This window comes from Crocodylus porosus, unplaced genomic scaffold (genome assembly GCF_001723895.1).
Source record: "Crocodylus porosus isolate Cpor-Errol unplaced genomic scaffold, CroPor_comp1, whole genome shotgun sequence".
NCBI lineage: Eukaryota > Metazoa > Chordata > Crocodylia > Crocodylidae > Crocodylus > Crocodylus porosus.
In genome coordinates, this window is record NW_017728886.1 from 258,192,138 (window position 1) to 258,207,334 (window position 15,197).

The 15,197-nt window shown below is 41.7% G+C and overlaps 1 protein-coding gene across 7 annotated transcripts in view; it reads left to right on the forward strand.

The window, feature by feature from the left end:
- PHF20L1 (PHD finger protein 20-like 1) overlaps positions 1-15,197 on the forward strand; it is an 83,570-nt gene that overhangs the window by 51,474 nt on the left and 16,899 nt on the right. For all 7 annotated transcript variants that reach the window (XM_019552909.1, XM_019552941.1, XM_019552918.1 and 4 more), the window contains 4 exons: positions 779-883; positions 8,019-8,183; positions 8,703-8,884; positions 12,039-12,138. In XM_019552909.1, the coding sequence (XP_019408454.1) occupies positions 779-883; positions 8,019-8,183; positions 8,703-8,884; positions 12,039-12,138 (552 nt within the window). The remainder of the gene's footprint in view (positions 1-778; positions 884-8,018; positions 8,184-8,702; positions 8,885-12,038; positions 12,139-15,197) is intronic.

The window sequence follows — 15,197 nt, forward strand, 5'->3', positions numbered from 1 at the left end:
GTGTTATTTCAGTCGTATTCAGAAGCTATACACTTTTATACGAGGAACAAGCTGTTTTGTAGGAACTGATGCTGGCTGTAGCAATTTCAGTTGTTTGTTGTTAAAAGGTCCGTACTAGATCACCGACTATGCTTTGTTTTGAGAATGTAATCTTGTAAATGGGATCGGAAGAATAGCCCATCAAGAAAGGGAATAGTCCCATCGAGAGTTTTCCTCTTTTTAAAGCATTTGCAAACACTAGAAAATAATTAGAGTTGAATATTCTGTTTTTCACACACAAGTTGATATCAAGTACTGATATCTGTCTATCTGTACTATATATTGGTAGATATCGACAGACAGACAGAACTTATATTTTACTAAAACTGGGTCTTTTTGCTCATATGAGGTCATGTCTGTCTGCTCAGGGTATCCGGTGATACTTGTCAAGATCTGGGATACAGCTGATTTCCTGATAGTAAGAGAAACTGAATTATGTCAGTCTTACAGAAAGATTCTCACTAATACCTTGAAGTTAAAACAGGTATCACAGATATGGGAGGACCTTCTGTGCTATCTGACAGTCATTTAATCAGTATGGGAGGACCTTCTGTGCTATCTGACAGTCATTTAATCAGTAGGGCTGTAGTCATGGAATTGAACAAATTAATTGAATCATTCTACTTTGGGCAAGTGACTGGAACAGCTGATTTAAAATTTAAATGTCGCTTTTAAGATAACTAGAAGAAAGCAAGTCTAGAGTAATGCTAACACTTTAAAATGTTTGCTTGCAATTCAGGTAAAAAGAAGGAAAAGGATAAGGAGAAAAAAGAGAAAAAGGAAAAAGATCATAAATCAAAACAGAAAAAGAAGAAGAAAAAAAAGAAGAAATCTAAACAGTACGGTGAGTATAATATGCATGGCATTAGGACAAAGTAAAGCTCAGCTATGCTCCTTGTGGTACCAATTAGTTATTAATGCTCGTACCATCCAGAAACAAGTTCTGATGTGTTAGTTATCATCAGAATGAAGCTTTTGCTCTCTACCATTCACATTTCAAAGGCACTTTGATGTGGGAAATTCTGTTTCCCTTTACATTGTGTTTGTGGGCGAGCATCTCTGTTCATATAACTTTAACTACCATCTTCAAACCAACGATAATGAAGATGTAGCTCGCCACTCCAGTTTCCTTCTACCCACTTCTGCATTTCAGCTTTCAAACAAGTGCTCCTGAGCATCTTGCTGCTAACCTACGTTTATTTTTCCAACCAATCTCTGTGTCTAGATCTTGCTTTTCTTTTCCTGTATGACACGGTTGTATCCAGGCAGCTAAAACTCATTGCGCACCTCAGTTATTTCTGTGGCCTTTTCTCTGGTTGTGATAAGTGCAGTCTTGCATCCTTGGCGGGCAAGGTGTTTTGGGTAGATGTGCTATCTTTTATTAGACCAACTAATAGTTGGAAGCAAGTTCTTTGCATGCTTTCAGGCACAAACACCCTTCTTCAGGCATTGGGAGACTGCTGCTATTAACAACAGAGTCTCCCAGTGCCTGAAGAAGGGTGTTTGTGCCTGAAAGCTTGCAAAGAACGTTTTTCGTACTATTTAGTTGGTCTAATAAAAGATATCACATTTAGCCAAAGGACCTTGCCTGCCTATGTCCTTAGACCAACACGACTATTACCAACAGCCTTACATCCTTCATATCAGTTGAGATCCATTTCCTAGCCTACTGCATTTGCAGTGTTGCATATCTTTACTTCCTTCCGCTTAAGTCCATTACTGCCTGTTCCCTGAAAATAGGACATGGAGAACTGTTTATTACATTCATCTTTTACATATTTGAAGGCTACTATCATCTTTCCTCTCACTCTAGGCTAAATATAGGTCATACTTTTTTAAACCGCTGGTCATTTTTGTTGCTGTCCTTTTGACTGTTTCCAGTTAGTTCACATTTCCTTAAAATTTGGTATGTGAGACAGGACACATTACTTCAGCCAAGGCCTAACCAGCTTTGAGCTTGAAGGAAAGATTACTTCACTGGTTTTACATACAACAGCCCTATTTATACATCCCATTATGATGTTTTACAACAAAATGTCACTCTTGACTTGTATTTACTTTATGATTGTCAGGTCATTTTCTGCAGAGTTCCTATTTGCTCAGTCGTTCCCCATTTTATATTTGCACAGTTTGCTTTTCCTATCTAGGTGTATTATCATACTTCTGTTTGCTAAAATGCAACTTTTCAGATCACTTTTCCAATTTGTTAAGGAGACTTTGAATTTTAGTAGTATCCTCTATAGTGCTTGCAACCCTTTACAGCTTGGTGGTATCTGCATATCGAATAAGTAAATTCTTTATTCCTTTATCGATGTCACTGATGAAAACATTGAGTAGTACTTGGGATGGACCCTTGTGTTACTCCACTGGTACGTCTTTTGTTTGTCAGTTAGCCACTGATGATTAAACTTCGAGAATCGTTTACCATTCAGCTGTGCACCCACCATAGTTTTACAATACATAATCTACACAGGGAGGTGGTGCTCCCCCCTACCTTGGGGGTCTTCAAGAGGAGGTTGGATACACATCTGGCTGGGGCATTATGATACCAGCACTCGTTCCTGCCCAGGGCAGGGGGTTGAACTTGATGATCTGTTTAGGTCCCTTCCGACCCTAGAAACTATGACGCTATGCAAGCTTGCCTTATTTTACCTTCTAGCACTCCTGTCAGATTGACATCCCTTGCCTATCAAATAGTGTATGTTAGTAAATGTCACAGTCATGATATTTCTGATTAAAGTACTTGGTGTGATTCAGGAAACCTTCCTGACACGGTGGAGAAACAGTAGGCAGGGATCTCTGAAATTTGCGCTGGAAACATGTGGTGTGGCAGCTTCTTTCGTTTTGGCGTTTCCCCAGCATGTCTCCCCACTGCTGGTTGGTGAGGGGCCCTACCGCTTGCTGCCCATGCCTGAAATCGCAGCTGTGGTTTTTGCCTCTTGGCCATCAGGTGCAGGTGGTAAGCAGCAAGTGACAGCCGCCCTCTGCCAGTCAGTGCCAGGGGGCACACAGGAGATGCTTCAAGATTAAAGAAGTTGCTGTGCCACTCAGTTCTGGAGAACCCTAGTAATAAGTTAAGTTAAAAGGTACAAGGAAAGAGATATCAGCACTGAGAACTCAGAAAGTGTTCTAAAACAGTGGCTTTCAACCTTTTTTCATTTGCAGACCCTTTTCAAATGGAGGTGTGGACCCCTTTGGAAATTTCAAGTGGAGGCCACTCACATACTTTTGATTGATCATAGTCATCTTTTGTGGACCCCTTAGATAGTTTGGGGATCCCCAGGGTCTACAGAGCACAGGTTGAAAACTGCTGTTCTAAAACCTTAACACTTCCTAATTTCATTGCAGTTTCTGGCCCAAACTTTCTACAAGGCACACTTCAGAACCCTAAAGTGATTGTTTAGGGGAAACAAATACCACAAGGTGAAAATTTCCCACCAAAATTGCAGTGAACCCTGCATTTAAATTAGGGTCTGTGTAACTTTCTTAGCTATTTACCAGGTTAGGATAATTTTAAATAATGATAGAAGCTACTAAAACGCTTATCTGAAAATTACAATGTTGTTTCTGGGTTATGGGAGAAAAGCCTTTTTTTTCCTTTAATTATTCAGGGGCATATTATTAAATAGTGGGTGCCCAGAAGTGCTGCCATTTGGATAAAAAAAAAAAAAAAATCCTTGTAGACCTAGCTGGTGTGTCGTGTAGGTGGTAAGATATTGCACAGTGAGTTATATAATCGCTTCCCTGCTCATGTTGCTTTAGGAAAGAGGCCAGAAGCAGAGAGTCATAACCACCTAATTAGCCGTATCCCCCAAACCACCTCCAGGATTTTTCCATAATTTAAAAAAGAATTCTGAAGAGTTTTATAGAAAAGCTACAGAGTATTAACAAAAACCATGCTTTAAACAAAAACAGCAACAGAAAACCCAGTGTGACAAAAATGATGAGATGCATGTGAAAAGACAGATTTGGGAATACAAGTGCTTAGCAGCCCAATGCAAATTTTAAGATCAGTAGTTTGGTTTTAAGGCTAATTTTTACTGTGTCTTGTAAATTTTAAAATATACAGGAACTGTATGTGCAACTGGTGCTGTATATGCAGCCAGTATGGCATAATATTCATCTGATGTATGGAATAAAGTCCCTTCAGAAACCCTGGTCCATCTCTTATAAAATCATAGAAAATTAGGCCTATAAGTGACCTCAGGAGGCCATCTAGCCCAACCCGCTGCTTAAAGCAGGAATGTCCCCATTTATATCCTGTCACCCAAGGCTTTGTCTAGTTGGGGTCTTAAAAACCTCCAAGGATGGGGTTCTGCCACCTCTTCGGGTAGCCTGTGCCAGTGCTTTGCTACCCTCCATGTGAGAGAGTTGTTTTTCCTTTTCTAATCTAAACTTCTCTTGCTGCGACTTAAGCCCATTGGTCCTTGTTCTGTCATCTGCCACCGCTGAGAAAAGCCCAGCTCCATCTCTCTGGAACCACTTCAGGTAGTTGAAGGCTGCTCTTAAATCCCCTCTCAGTCTTCTCTTCTCCAGACAAAATAAGCCCACTTCCCTCAGCTTCTCCTCAGAAGCCATGTGCCCAAGCCCCCTCACCATTTTTGTTACCCTCTGCTGGAGGCTTTCCAATTTGTCTACATCCCTTCTGTAGTGGGGGGGCCCAAAACTGGACACAGACCTACAGATCTGGTATCATTGGTGCCAAATGGAGGGGAATAATCACTTCCCTTGATCTGTTGGCAACACTCCTACCAATGCAGCCCAGTACGCTGTTATCTTTCTTAGCCACAAGGGCACACTGCTGGCTCATATTCAGCTTCTTTTCCACTGTGACCCCCAGGTCCTTTTCTGCAGAGCTGCTGCCCAGCCAGTCACCCCCAGCCTGGACCGGTGCATGGGATTGTTTCATCCTAAATGCAGGACTTTGTGCTTGTCCTTGTTGAACCTTTGGTCCAGTGCTCCAATTTGTCTATGTCTCTCTGAAAGCCCTACACTCCAGTATGTCTACTGCTCCCCCCCAGCGTGGTGTCATCTGCAAACTTGCTGAGGGTGCACTCTGTGCCACCTTCCAGGTCATTGATGAAGATATTGAACAAAACCAGTCCCCGGACTGACCCCTGGAGCATTCCACTGGATACCGGCTGCCAGTTAGACATCAAGCTATTGATTACTACCCTCTGAGCCTGATGATCCAGCCGGTTTTCTTTCCACCTTACAGTCCATTCATCTTAGCTATACTTCCTTCACTTTCTTGAAAAAATGTTGTAGGAGACCATATTAAAAGACTTGCTAAAGCCAAGGTATATCACATCCACTGCTCTTCCCACATCCACAGAGCCAGTCATCTCATCATAGAGATCAGGTTGGTCAAGACATGACTTGCCCTTGGTGAATCCATGCTGACTGTTTTTAATCACCTTCTCCTCCAACTGCTTATAAATGGATTCTTTGAGGATCTGCTCCATGATTTTTCCTGGGCCTGAGGTGAGGCTGACCGGTCTGTAGTTCCCCCCTCCTCCTTCTTCCCTTCCTTAAAGGTGGACAAGATATTTGTCTTTTTCCAATCATCTGGGACCTCTTCCATTTGCCATGAGTTTGCAAAGATGATGGCCAGTGGCTTTGCTATCACATTGGCTGTCTCCCTCAGCACCCTCATGTGCATCGCATCTGGCCCCATGGACTGGGTTGAATGTATACACATCCAGCTTTTCCGAATCGTCCTAACCTGTTCTTTTGCTACTGTTGGCTGCTCACCTCCCCTCACACTGTGCCTTCAGTTTATCAGGTATTTCTGAGTCGATTGATAAGATTGGAAGAGTAGTATGTTATTTACCACAGAATACTCATTTAACATTCCTGCGTGCTGCGTAAGAAACACTGACTTTAAGGAGATAAAAAAAAAAAAAAGGTTGTTGAGACATTCTAGACGTGAAGAAACTGCTGTGAGGTTTTTTTGCTTCGGTTATGTGGAAGCATGCTACTTTTTGTCCAAAAGAACAGCCGACTTCATCTATTGCTCATCTGTTAAAATATTATTTTGGGTCGCAATATATTTCATCATTATTTGTAACACTTGCATGAGCAGGCTGCTTTACCTCAGTAAAATTATACACAGACAAAGATTTCTCATGGAAGCTGTAATCTAAGTGCACAGTCCTTGGAAACAGGCAAAGTGAGTGGTATAACGCTGCAGATCATGGCTCTCACAGAGGGGGTGGTTTGTAGAAAGGAGGTGAAAAATAAGCTTGAGTTTCACAGTCGTCAGGGCCATGAAAGAAATTGCAGGGTTAACAGTGGGCCTTGTTGTTAAAGGGAGCCTTTCAGAGAAAAGAATAAATATGTGCATCTGTGCAAAGACTGTACTTACGGGTAGTAGTATGACTGGTGAATAATTAGATAGGTCAGTTAGACAGTTGGTATCGAGGTGAGTAGTCAATAAAAAGATTTAAGAGGAGAAGGGAAACACATAATTGTGGACAGTTGTAATCTTAGTTAATACTGTCCAGGGATTTTTAATCTGATTGTGTGTGATGGCCTCACTCATAATTTCACAAGACTGTTGTATCTGCAGCTGAGGGTCACAGCAGTCTTTTTTAGAGCTGGGGTCTCAGCTGCTCCTGGCATTGGTTGTGTTAATGCTGTAATTACCATATTTGCTCAAATCCAAGATGAGGTTTCTGGCCTCCCAGCCCCCTTTCAGTCAACATGGGGAAAGAAGAACCTCTTAGATCCAAGTACCAGCCTGGGCAGGGGTCTGCTGCTGTGGCAGCCCTGTCTCCAGGCTCAGAGCTGAGCTGCCACCTGCCCTTGGCCAGTATAGCTTGTGCAATGGGGGAAGAGGTGCACAGCAGAAAGCATGTGGGGGAGATCACACAGTAGGAGCGGGGACTGCCTGGGAGGTGCGTGCCCACACATGCATGCAGACACCCCCCCTCCACCTACCTCTGGTCCCAACCTGGCTCCACCAGAGTTGCCGCTGCTGCTGCTTCTGCCTGGCTGGGCAGGGGTGGAGGCCACCACCACTGACTGCCCTGAAGTAAGTGTCATTGTGGAAGGTAAGCAGCAGGGGCAGGTGGCAGGGAGCAGGCATGGGGGGAGGAGGGGGACAAATAACAGGGGCTCAGGCAGAAGGAAGAGCAGGGGGCAGGCACAGTCATGTGGCAGAGGTGGTCAGGCACTGGGGGCAGCAAGTGACAAAGGAGACTGGCAGCAGGGGGACAGGCAAAGGCATGGGGGGGTGAGGAGTGCAGGTCTGGCTGCCTTGCCAGTGCTTTCGCTGCCACAGTGGGGAAAGTTTATAATTTTTCATATAGGGCATTTCATTATTGGCAGGTCCTAATTTTTCCTTGTATAGAATCTCATTAGTGGGGGTCAACTTATATTTGACTATGTCTTGGATTTGGGTAAATATGGTAATATTGAGGCAAAAGAGGCAAAAAGACAGTCAGTGAAAACATTCATAGAAATGGGGAGAGGTACAGAAAGACTATCAACAAACTGGCGGATTCTGATTACTAAAAAAATATGATTTTTTTTTTTTATATTCTTAAAGATATTTTTCATGGTGTATGTTACATATGTCTGAGATGTATACCGTATGAACTGAGAAAATAGAGCTTTATTACACTACATACATACAGGTAGTTGTTAAGGTGCAACCTTGCTCTGCTTTTGACACGTACATAAGGAGACGTGGTTGACATTTCATGTACTACCTTAACTATCTCAGATACTTAACTTCAAAATCAGCATGTTTTTAACATTTTACTCAGTAAACATAGGTGGAAGAAACTCAGGCAGTGTCAGGTTTATATGCCACAGATCCACTTAATATCCAAGGCAAACCCACTTTCTTTATTTTTACACACAATGTTATAATTTTGCTAAATGTTCATTAACAGCCTTTGTGACCCTTGCAAATAAACTTTTTTCCTGACTACTCTTACCTCTAATAACTATTGTTGGCCTTAATTTTGCAGATTACTCGGATTACGAAGATAGTTCTATTGAGTTTTTGGAAAGGTGCTCCTCCCCGCTCACCCGTTCTTCTGGGAGTTCTCTGACTTTGCGCAGCATGTTTACAGAGAAGAACATTGCATACCAGTATCCAAGAGCTATTCTGTCTGTTGACCTTAGTGGAGAAAGTAGGTTTGCTGAACTGTATGAAATTCTTGGTTTAAAAACATACATTTCTTTAAAAAAAAACAACAAAAAAACAAACAAACAAAAAAAGATGAATAGCAAGAGAAATTCAAGCCAAACAATTCTACTTGTGGTATCAAAATATGAAACTGAGTTTCTCCTTCAAGTAGTTATCCGCAAACATATTCTCATACATGGATGAGCACAGCCTGAGCCTCTTGACTTGTAAGAGTGTATGACTGAACAGCTCATCTCAATGAATTCCAGTTGCTGGATAACTTTTTATAGCTGCATTGTCTAAAATAACACAAATGCCTACATGCCAAATTAAACATATGCACACCTTCCTGATGCTGTTCTGTGTCGTGCTGAGCTCTGGTTGGATACTGTCTCTTTACCTCTGAAGTGGCTGCCTTTCATTGCTATGTATTCAGCTGAGGTCACCTAAAAATGCAGTAGTATGTTTATAAAATATTTTATCTTTGTATACATACCATTTCATATACATCTGTTTTTTCTAGACCTCTCAGATGTGGAGTTCTTGGATGACTCATCCACAGAGAGCTTGTTACTGAGTGGCGATGAATACAATCAGGACTTTGATTCAACCAATTTTGAAGAGTCTCAGGATGAAGATGATGCCCTCAATGAAATAGTTAGATGTATCTGTGAAATGGATGAGGAGAATGGCTTTATGATTCAGGTAAAAGACTTTTTCTGCATGCTTTTCTGTAAATTTTGAGCTTAAGTGCTCTTCTGACGTTGTTGGAGACTGACATTATCTAAAGAAAAGGTCAGAAATGGATGTTAGCAGTGAAGGCTTCCTGCATAGCCTGTCCTTTCTGTGCAGAACTACCTCTCTGGGTTGATGTCAGCACAGTTTTTATCCCTGTTCTGTTCTTTCCACTTCTAAGAGTGACAACAGCAGTGGCAGTTGTAGAGACTGCTGTGCTTACTCGAGCTGGATTTAGACTACCTCCACTCTGATCCAGAGGACCATTTCTAGGTCATGAAATGGTTTCTCTCTCAATTCAGGTCAAATATTCCCAATGTGAGTGGATAGCCTCTGGAAAACAGGACTTGTTTCATGAAGACCCACATTTTCAGACTTTCATAGTGTAGCTCATATCTTTATGGAGAGACTTGTCTTACAGGCACTGTTTCTCCAGCATATTACTTCCCAGGGGTACCCTAAACAGTTGCAGTTATTCTTAGGGAATGTTTACATTTTTAAGTTTTGCTGTGATGTGGCAAATGGAAACATAAGAGGAACTACCATTTTCTGAACAATTTTTTGCAGATTGTAGCAAGTCCTGTGCATACCACACTGTCAAAAATTGCAGCTGATAATCCATTGGACAAATAACAGATGGCTTCTACTAATGATTATTTTTTTTGCAGTACTCTAGAAACTATGTTAAGCACTTCACCACAGATAATTAATTAAAGTTGCTGACTTACTGTACTTATCCAGTATTTATGTGAGACATAAACAGTGAAGAACAACTGAGAAAGGGATTATTACATAAATAAAGATCACAAACCTAACAGATCTTTGTGAAGTTAACAGTCTGTTGAGTACAGCTAACTTCATTTGGTTGTTCTGAATGAGGCAAGGGGGTTGGTGGTTTAGTAATAAATTCTAGGAGAGTATTTCAGGCATGAAGAGGGGCAGCATTGAAAATCACTCCATGAGAAGGACTCAGACCTGGTTCCCGAGCTGGCATTGTTGGATTGGCAATGTGTGATGGGGGTGCAAGAAGAGACCAAGCTGGAAAAGTAGGCAAGAGCTAAGTAATGTAGGGCCTTGGGAGAATAAGACTGAATCGTAATATTAAAAGCGATGGCGAGTCATTGAAAGACCCTGAAAAGAAGGGTAGATATTAGAGACAGAAGAGGGAGATTGGTTTTGACTGTAGCATTTTAGATGCATTACATAGTCAAAAATGGGTGTCAATAGTGGTGTAACTAGAGTGGATGACTGGAACAACTGTACCCAGGTGCCAGCCTGGGGATGAGGAGGGAAGGGGGTGAAAAAAACAGATGTTTCTGGTAGCTGTGTGAGTGTGCTGACAGCCTGGCGGCAACTGGAAGTCACTGCTGGCCCTGCGCTCCAGACACATAGCTATGTTGCTACACCGCTAGGTCTCAGAACAAAAATAGTTAATGTAGCAGGTGTAGCTATGGAGACAATGAGGAGAGTGACTGTAGGGCTGTTATGGAGGTGTACAAGCTTGAGCTGATCGGTTCTTAAATTTATAATGTTGGTACAGATCTCAGCAGTTTGCGATTATGCCTGAATTTTGGGATGGATTTGAATGATCATACTTGAGCTGAATGCCTCCATATTGTCAGCTATCTTGTTTGACCGTTAAATACTGAATTTGATTACACTGCTCTCTTCTTTTGAGAAGTTCCCCATTATTGCATCAGCAGGCAAGGTTCTTTGGGTAGGTGTGATATCTTTTATTAGACCAACTGAGTAGTTGGAAGGAAGTTCTTAGTAAGCTTTTGGGTGCAGTCACCCTTCATCAGGCATAGGGAGTCTGCTGGTCTGAGACTCCAAGGAGAGAAGCTACAAGTATGGCAGGATGTCAGTGAAAATGTAAATGGGTAGAGATAAACAAGACAAAAAGAAAAGCGGGGAAGGGAGGGGGAAGTGAGCAGGGGGGGAAGGTCAGAGGGAGACAACAGAGATAAAATACAATGTGAAAAAGAGGCAGTCTGTGAAAAAGGGAATAGTTGGAGGATGTCAGTAAAAATATAAAAGGGTAGAAGTAGGAAAACAAAAAGTAAAGCGGGGTGAGGGGGAAGACATCCTGTCATACATTTAGCTTCTCCCATTCTTGCTTTCCTGATCTCCAGCTATTCGCTTTTTCACAGACTGCCTCTTCTCTCTACCTGTTTACATTTTCACTGACATCCTGCCACACTTTTAGTTTCTCTCATTCCTTGGAGTCTCCGACCAGCAGAGACTCCCTTTGCCTGACGAAGGGAGATTGGGCCCAAAAGCTTGCTAAGAACTTTGTTGTAACTACTCAGTTGGCCTAATAAAAGATATCACATCTGCCTAAAGAACTGTGTCTGCCTGTGTCCTTAGACCAACGTGGCTACAACCAGAAACCCAGCACCATTATTACATCGTATTTTATTTGTTATGATTTTCTGAATTCATATTTCCTTCTTGTACCTTGTCACAGTGCAGCTTAACCAGTCTCCTGTTCTTAGGCTGTTATATCCCTTTCATCTTGGTTTTCCTCTCTTCATGTCATTTTTCTTTCAACAATTGCTTGCTTTTTCTTTTTCATTTAGCCTTACTATGGCTTAGTATTAAAACAAGTCTTTCTAGAGCATAGTAGAGGTGCTTTTTAAAAGTGTATTTTTCTTTTCATTCTTATGTTGCCATACCTTACTTGATCTTTCTCCTTTACCACTTTCCAATACCATTGTTAGGCTTAAATGCTAAGTATTTATCTATTAAATTGCTGGGCATTTAAATTGTTCACCAGACTGGAATTTAGGACAGGGCAGTCGCTTTCAAAACTAAAGATTAGCTATTTTGGGGTTGATTTTGCTACATCGTATTTAAGTTGCATGAATATGATACCCTGTCTCATGCATCTGAAGCTTTTTGGACCACCTGACCTCTTTCTACCACAAACTCATGTCCTCCAATATTTAATGGAAAACTTTTATAAAGGTACATGGGGCCCAGTGTGATCAGTGGCCCACAGTTCAGGGAACACTGCCCTAATTTAAGCCAGTTGTTAAAGAAAAGGTGCTATTCCTTGCATTTTATAGAAACAAGAAATAGAACTGATTGACACATTATGAATTATCTTGGTTTTGGATGATAGTGTGAAGAATGCTTGTGCTGGCAACACAGTATCTGTATGGGATTGTTCGAAGACAGCATCCCAGAGCAGTACATCTGTTACATCTGCAGAAACCCACCAGGTATGAATACGTCGCTTTCATACAAAAATTGTTAATACTTTATCTTTACTATTGATTTTAGCAAAGGTATACAGTCCCATAATCGGACCCAAATTTTCAGTAGTATTTAATCTGTTTTGAGTCATGCGTTATGTTTTTTATGGTTGAGTCCTTTTGTCTCCTTCCTAGATGTGGTTCTGAATGGTAACTTTTAGTTTCCTAATATTGGGGGGGTTTTTAATTTCTTCAAATTGTTAATTTGTGGTTCTTTAGATTTTTCAAGAGGTACATATTTTTTATTGAAAAATTAATTCCCAGCAAGTGACATTCTAGTCTGAAAAATGACTACTGTATGTAAACAATATCACCTTGCAGTTCACTTTCCTACATCTATTTGGAGTCATGCCTTCTTAATTACTTGATAAAATGGGATCTTGCAAGCCATGTTAGCAGTTTTGAAGGTACAACAATATAGGCAAGTGATTTGGATTCTGTTCTTAGTTGTGCATCAACAAAATTATGAGGTAAGTAAATTGGGTTAAATATTTTGCTTTGCTACAACCTCCTAGATGCACTGTGTAACATACGGCAGAATTTATCCTTTAGAATTAGACTTTTAAGTGTTTTTGTATGCACCAGAAATAACATACCTTAAATTTTAGATTCTGGGCTGGGTCTGATGAACTTGAAATTAGAATTGTAACACACATGATCTAGAAATCAGTAGGTAATACGAGTAACCTCATGGTACTGTTATTTACTGTATTTCTTTTGAAATAGAACTGTTTGTGGTTGGAAAGAACTATTCTAAATCTTCTAAAAACTGATATTAGAGATGTATCTAACCAGTTCATCCTTGTAAAGAGAATAGTGAAACTAGGACAGAGTTTACAGATTTGATTTATGAAGTTGAGTAACTAAATCTATAATGTGTAAATAAGTGACCCAGTTTACAAAAAAAATACGGAATAGAACTAGTTGGGAATTTAATTAAATGTGTTCCTGGGTTTGGTACATTGGCATTTCTGTGTAGTTGCCACAGAATCGAATGGGTTTCACTGAAACTGGTTCTGGGAAGACTTCTTAGGAACAGGGTGCAATTTTTGATCAAAGCCCAAGAGAAACCATTAACCAAGAATAGCTCCAAGTCCAGTGGCTAGGCCACTTGCATGGGATGTAGGAAACACAGGTTCAAGTCACTCAACTGGCAGTTTAGAGCAGAGACTTTGGACTTAAGTGTCCTGGTTATAACCACTAGGATATGGGCTGTCCTGAGGAAAAAGGGTATCATGAGGTCATCTAATCCAGCCCCTTCTCAAAGCAGGATCATTTCAGACTAAACCATCCCAGCAAAATGTCTGTCTAACTTGCATTTGAAAGTTTCCAAGGGTGGAGATTAAAAACAGTCTCTCTCTAGGTAGTATGTTCCAATGCTTGACCGCTGTCAGAGTCAGAAGGTTCCTCCTAATCTCCAGTCTAAATTTGCCCTGCTGCAACTTGAGCTCATTGTTCCTAGTTTTGTCCCCTACAGCCACAGAGCAAAGCTGATCTGATAATCATAGAAAATTAGGGTTGGAAAGCAACCTCAGGAGTTCATTTAGTCCAACCCTCTGTTCAAAGCAGGAGTATCTCCAATTATTTAATCCCAGCCAAAACTTAGTCTAGTCAGGCCTTAAAAACCTTCAAGGATGGAGATTCCACAGTCCCCCCCACTCAGTCTTCTTCTCTCTGCACCCAGTTCCCCTAGCCTCTCAGAAGTCACGTGCCTCAGCCCCCTAATCATTTTCCTTGCCTTCTGCTGGACTCTTTCCAATCTGTCTACATCCTTTCTGTAGTCAGGGGGGGACCCAAAACTAGTCACAGTACTCCAGATCTGTCCTTACCAGTGCTGTATAGAGGAGAAGAATCACTTCCTTTAATCTTCTGGTAGTGCTCCTATTAAAGCAGCCCAGTATGCTGTTAGTTTTCATAGCAGCAAGGGTACGCTGTTGGCTCATATTCAGCTTCTTGTCCACTAGTCCCCAGGTCCTTTTCTGCAGAGCTGCTGCCCAGCCAGCTGGTCCTCAGCTTGTGTATGGGATAGTTCCATCCTACGAGCAGGATTTTGCATTTGTCCTCGTGAGATTTCCTTTGGTCCAATCCTCCAACATCTCGGAGTCTCTCTGAATCCTAGCCTTACCCTCCAACATATCTACAACTCCACCCAGCTTAGTGTCAGCATACTGAGGGTGCACTCCATCCCATCTTCCAGGTCGTTGATGAAGATACTGAACAAAACTGGTCTTAGGACCAACCTCTGAGACATTCAGATTGATACCAGTTGTCAGCTAGATATCAAGCCATTGATTACTACCCTCTGAACCTGATGCTACAGCCAGTTTTCTGTCCACCTTACAGTCCATTTATCCCAGATGTACTTCTGTATCTTTCTTGCAAGAATCTTGTGGGAGACCATATCAAAACTCTTGCTAAAGTCAAGGTGTAACACATCTACTACTCTTCCCACATCCACAGAGCCGGTTATCTCATCCTAGAAGGAAGTCGAGTTGGTCAGGTATGATTTGCCTTTGGTAAATCCATGCTGACTGTTCCTGATCACTTTCTCCTCCTCCACATGCTTAGAAATGGATTCCTTGAGGACCTACTCCATGATTTTTCCTGGACCTCAGGTGAGGCTGACATTTCTGTAGTTCCCTGAATCTTCCTTCTTCCCTTTCTTAAAGATGGGCAGTATATTTGCCCTTTTCCAATCATCTGGGACCTCTCTGAATTGTCACAGGTTTTCAAAAGTAATGGCCACCGGCTCTGCAGTCATAGATTCATAGACATTTGGGCTGGAAGGGACCTCAGAAGAACATTGAGTCCAGCCCCCCGCCCACAGGGCAGGAAGTCAGCTGGGGTCATAGGATCCCAGCAAGATAAGCATTCAATTTCCTCTTGAAGGTGTTCAATGTAGGTGCTTGAACCACCTCCGATGGCAGGCTGTTCCAGACCTTGGGGACTCGGACAGTAAAGAAATTCTTCCTAATGTCCAGCCTGGAACAGTTTCGCAGTAGTTTGACGGTTCGACCTCGTCATCC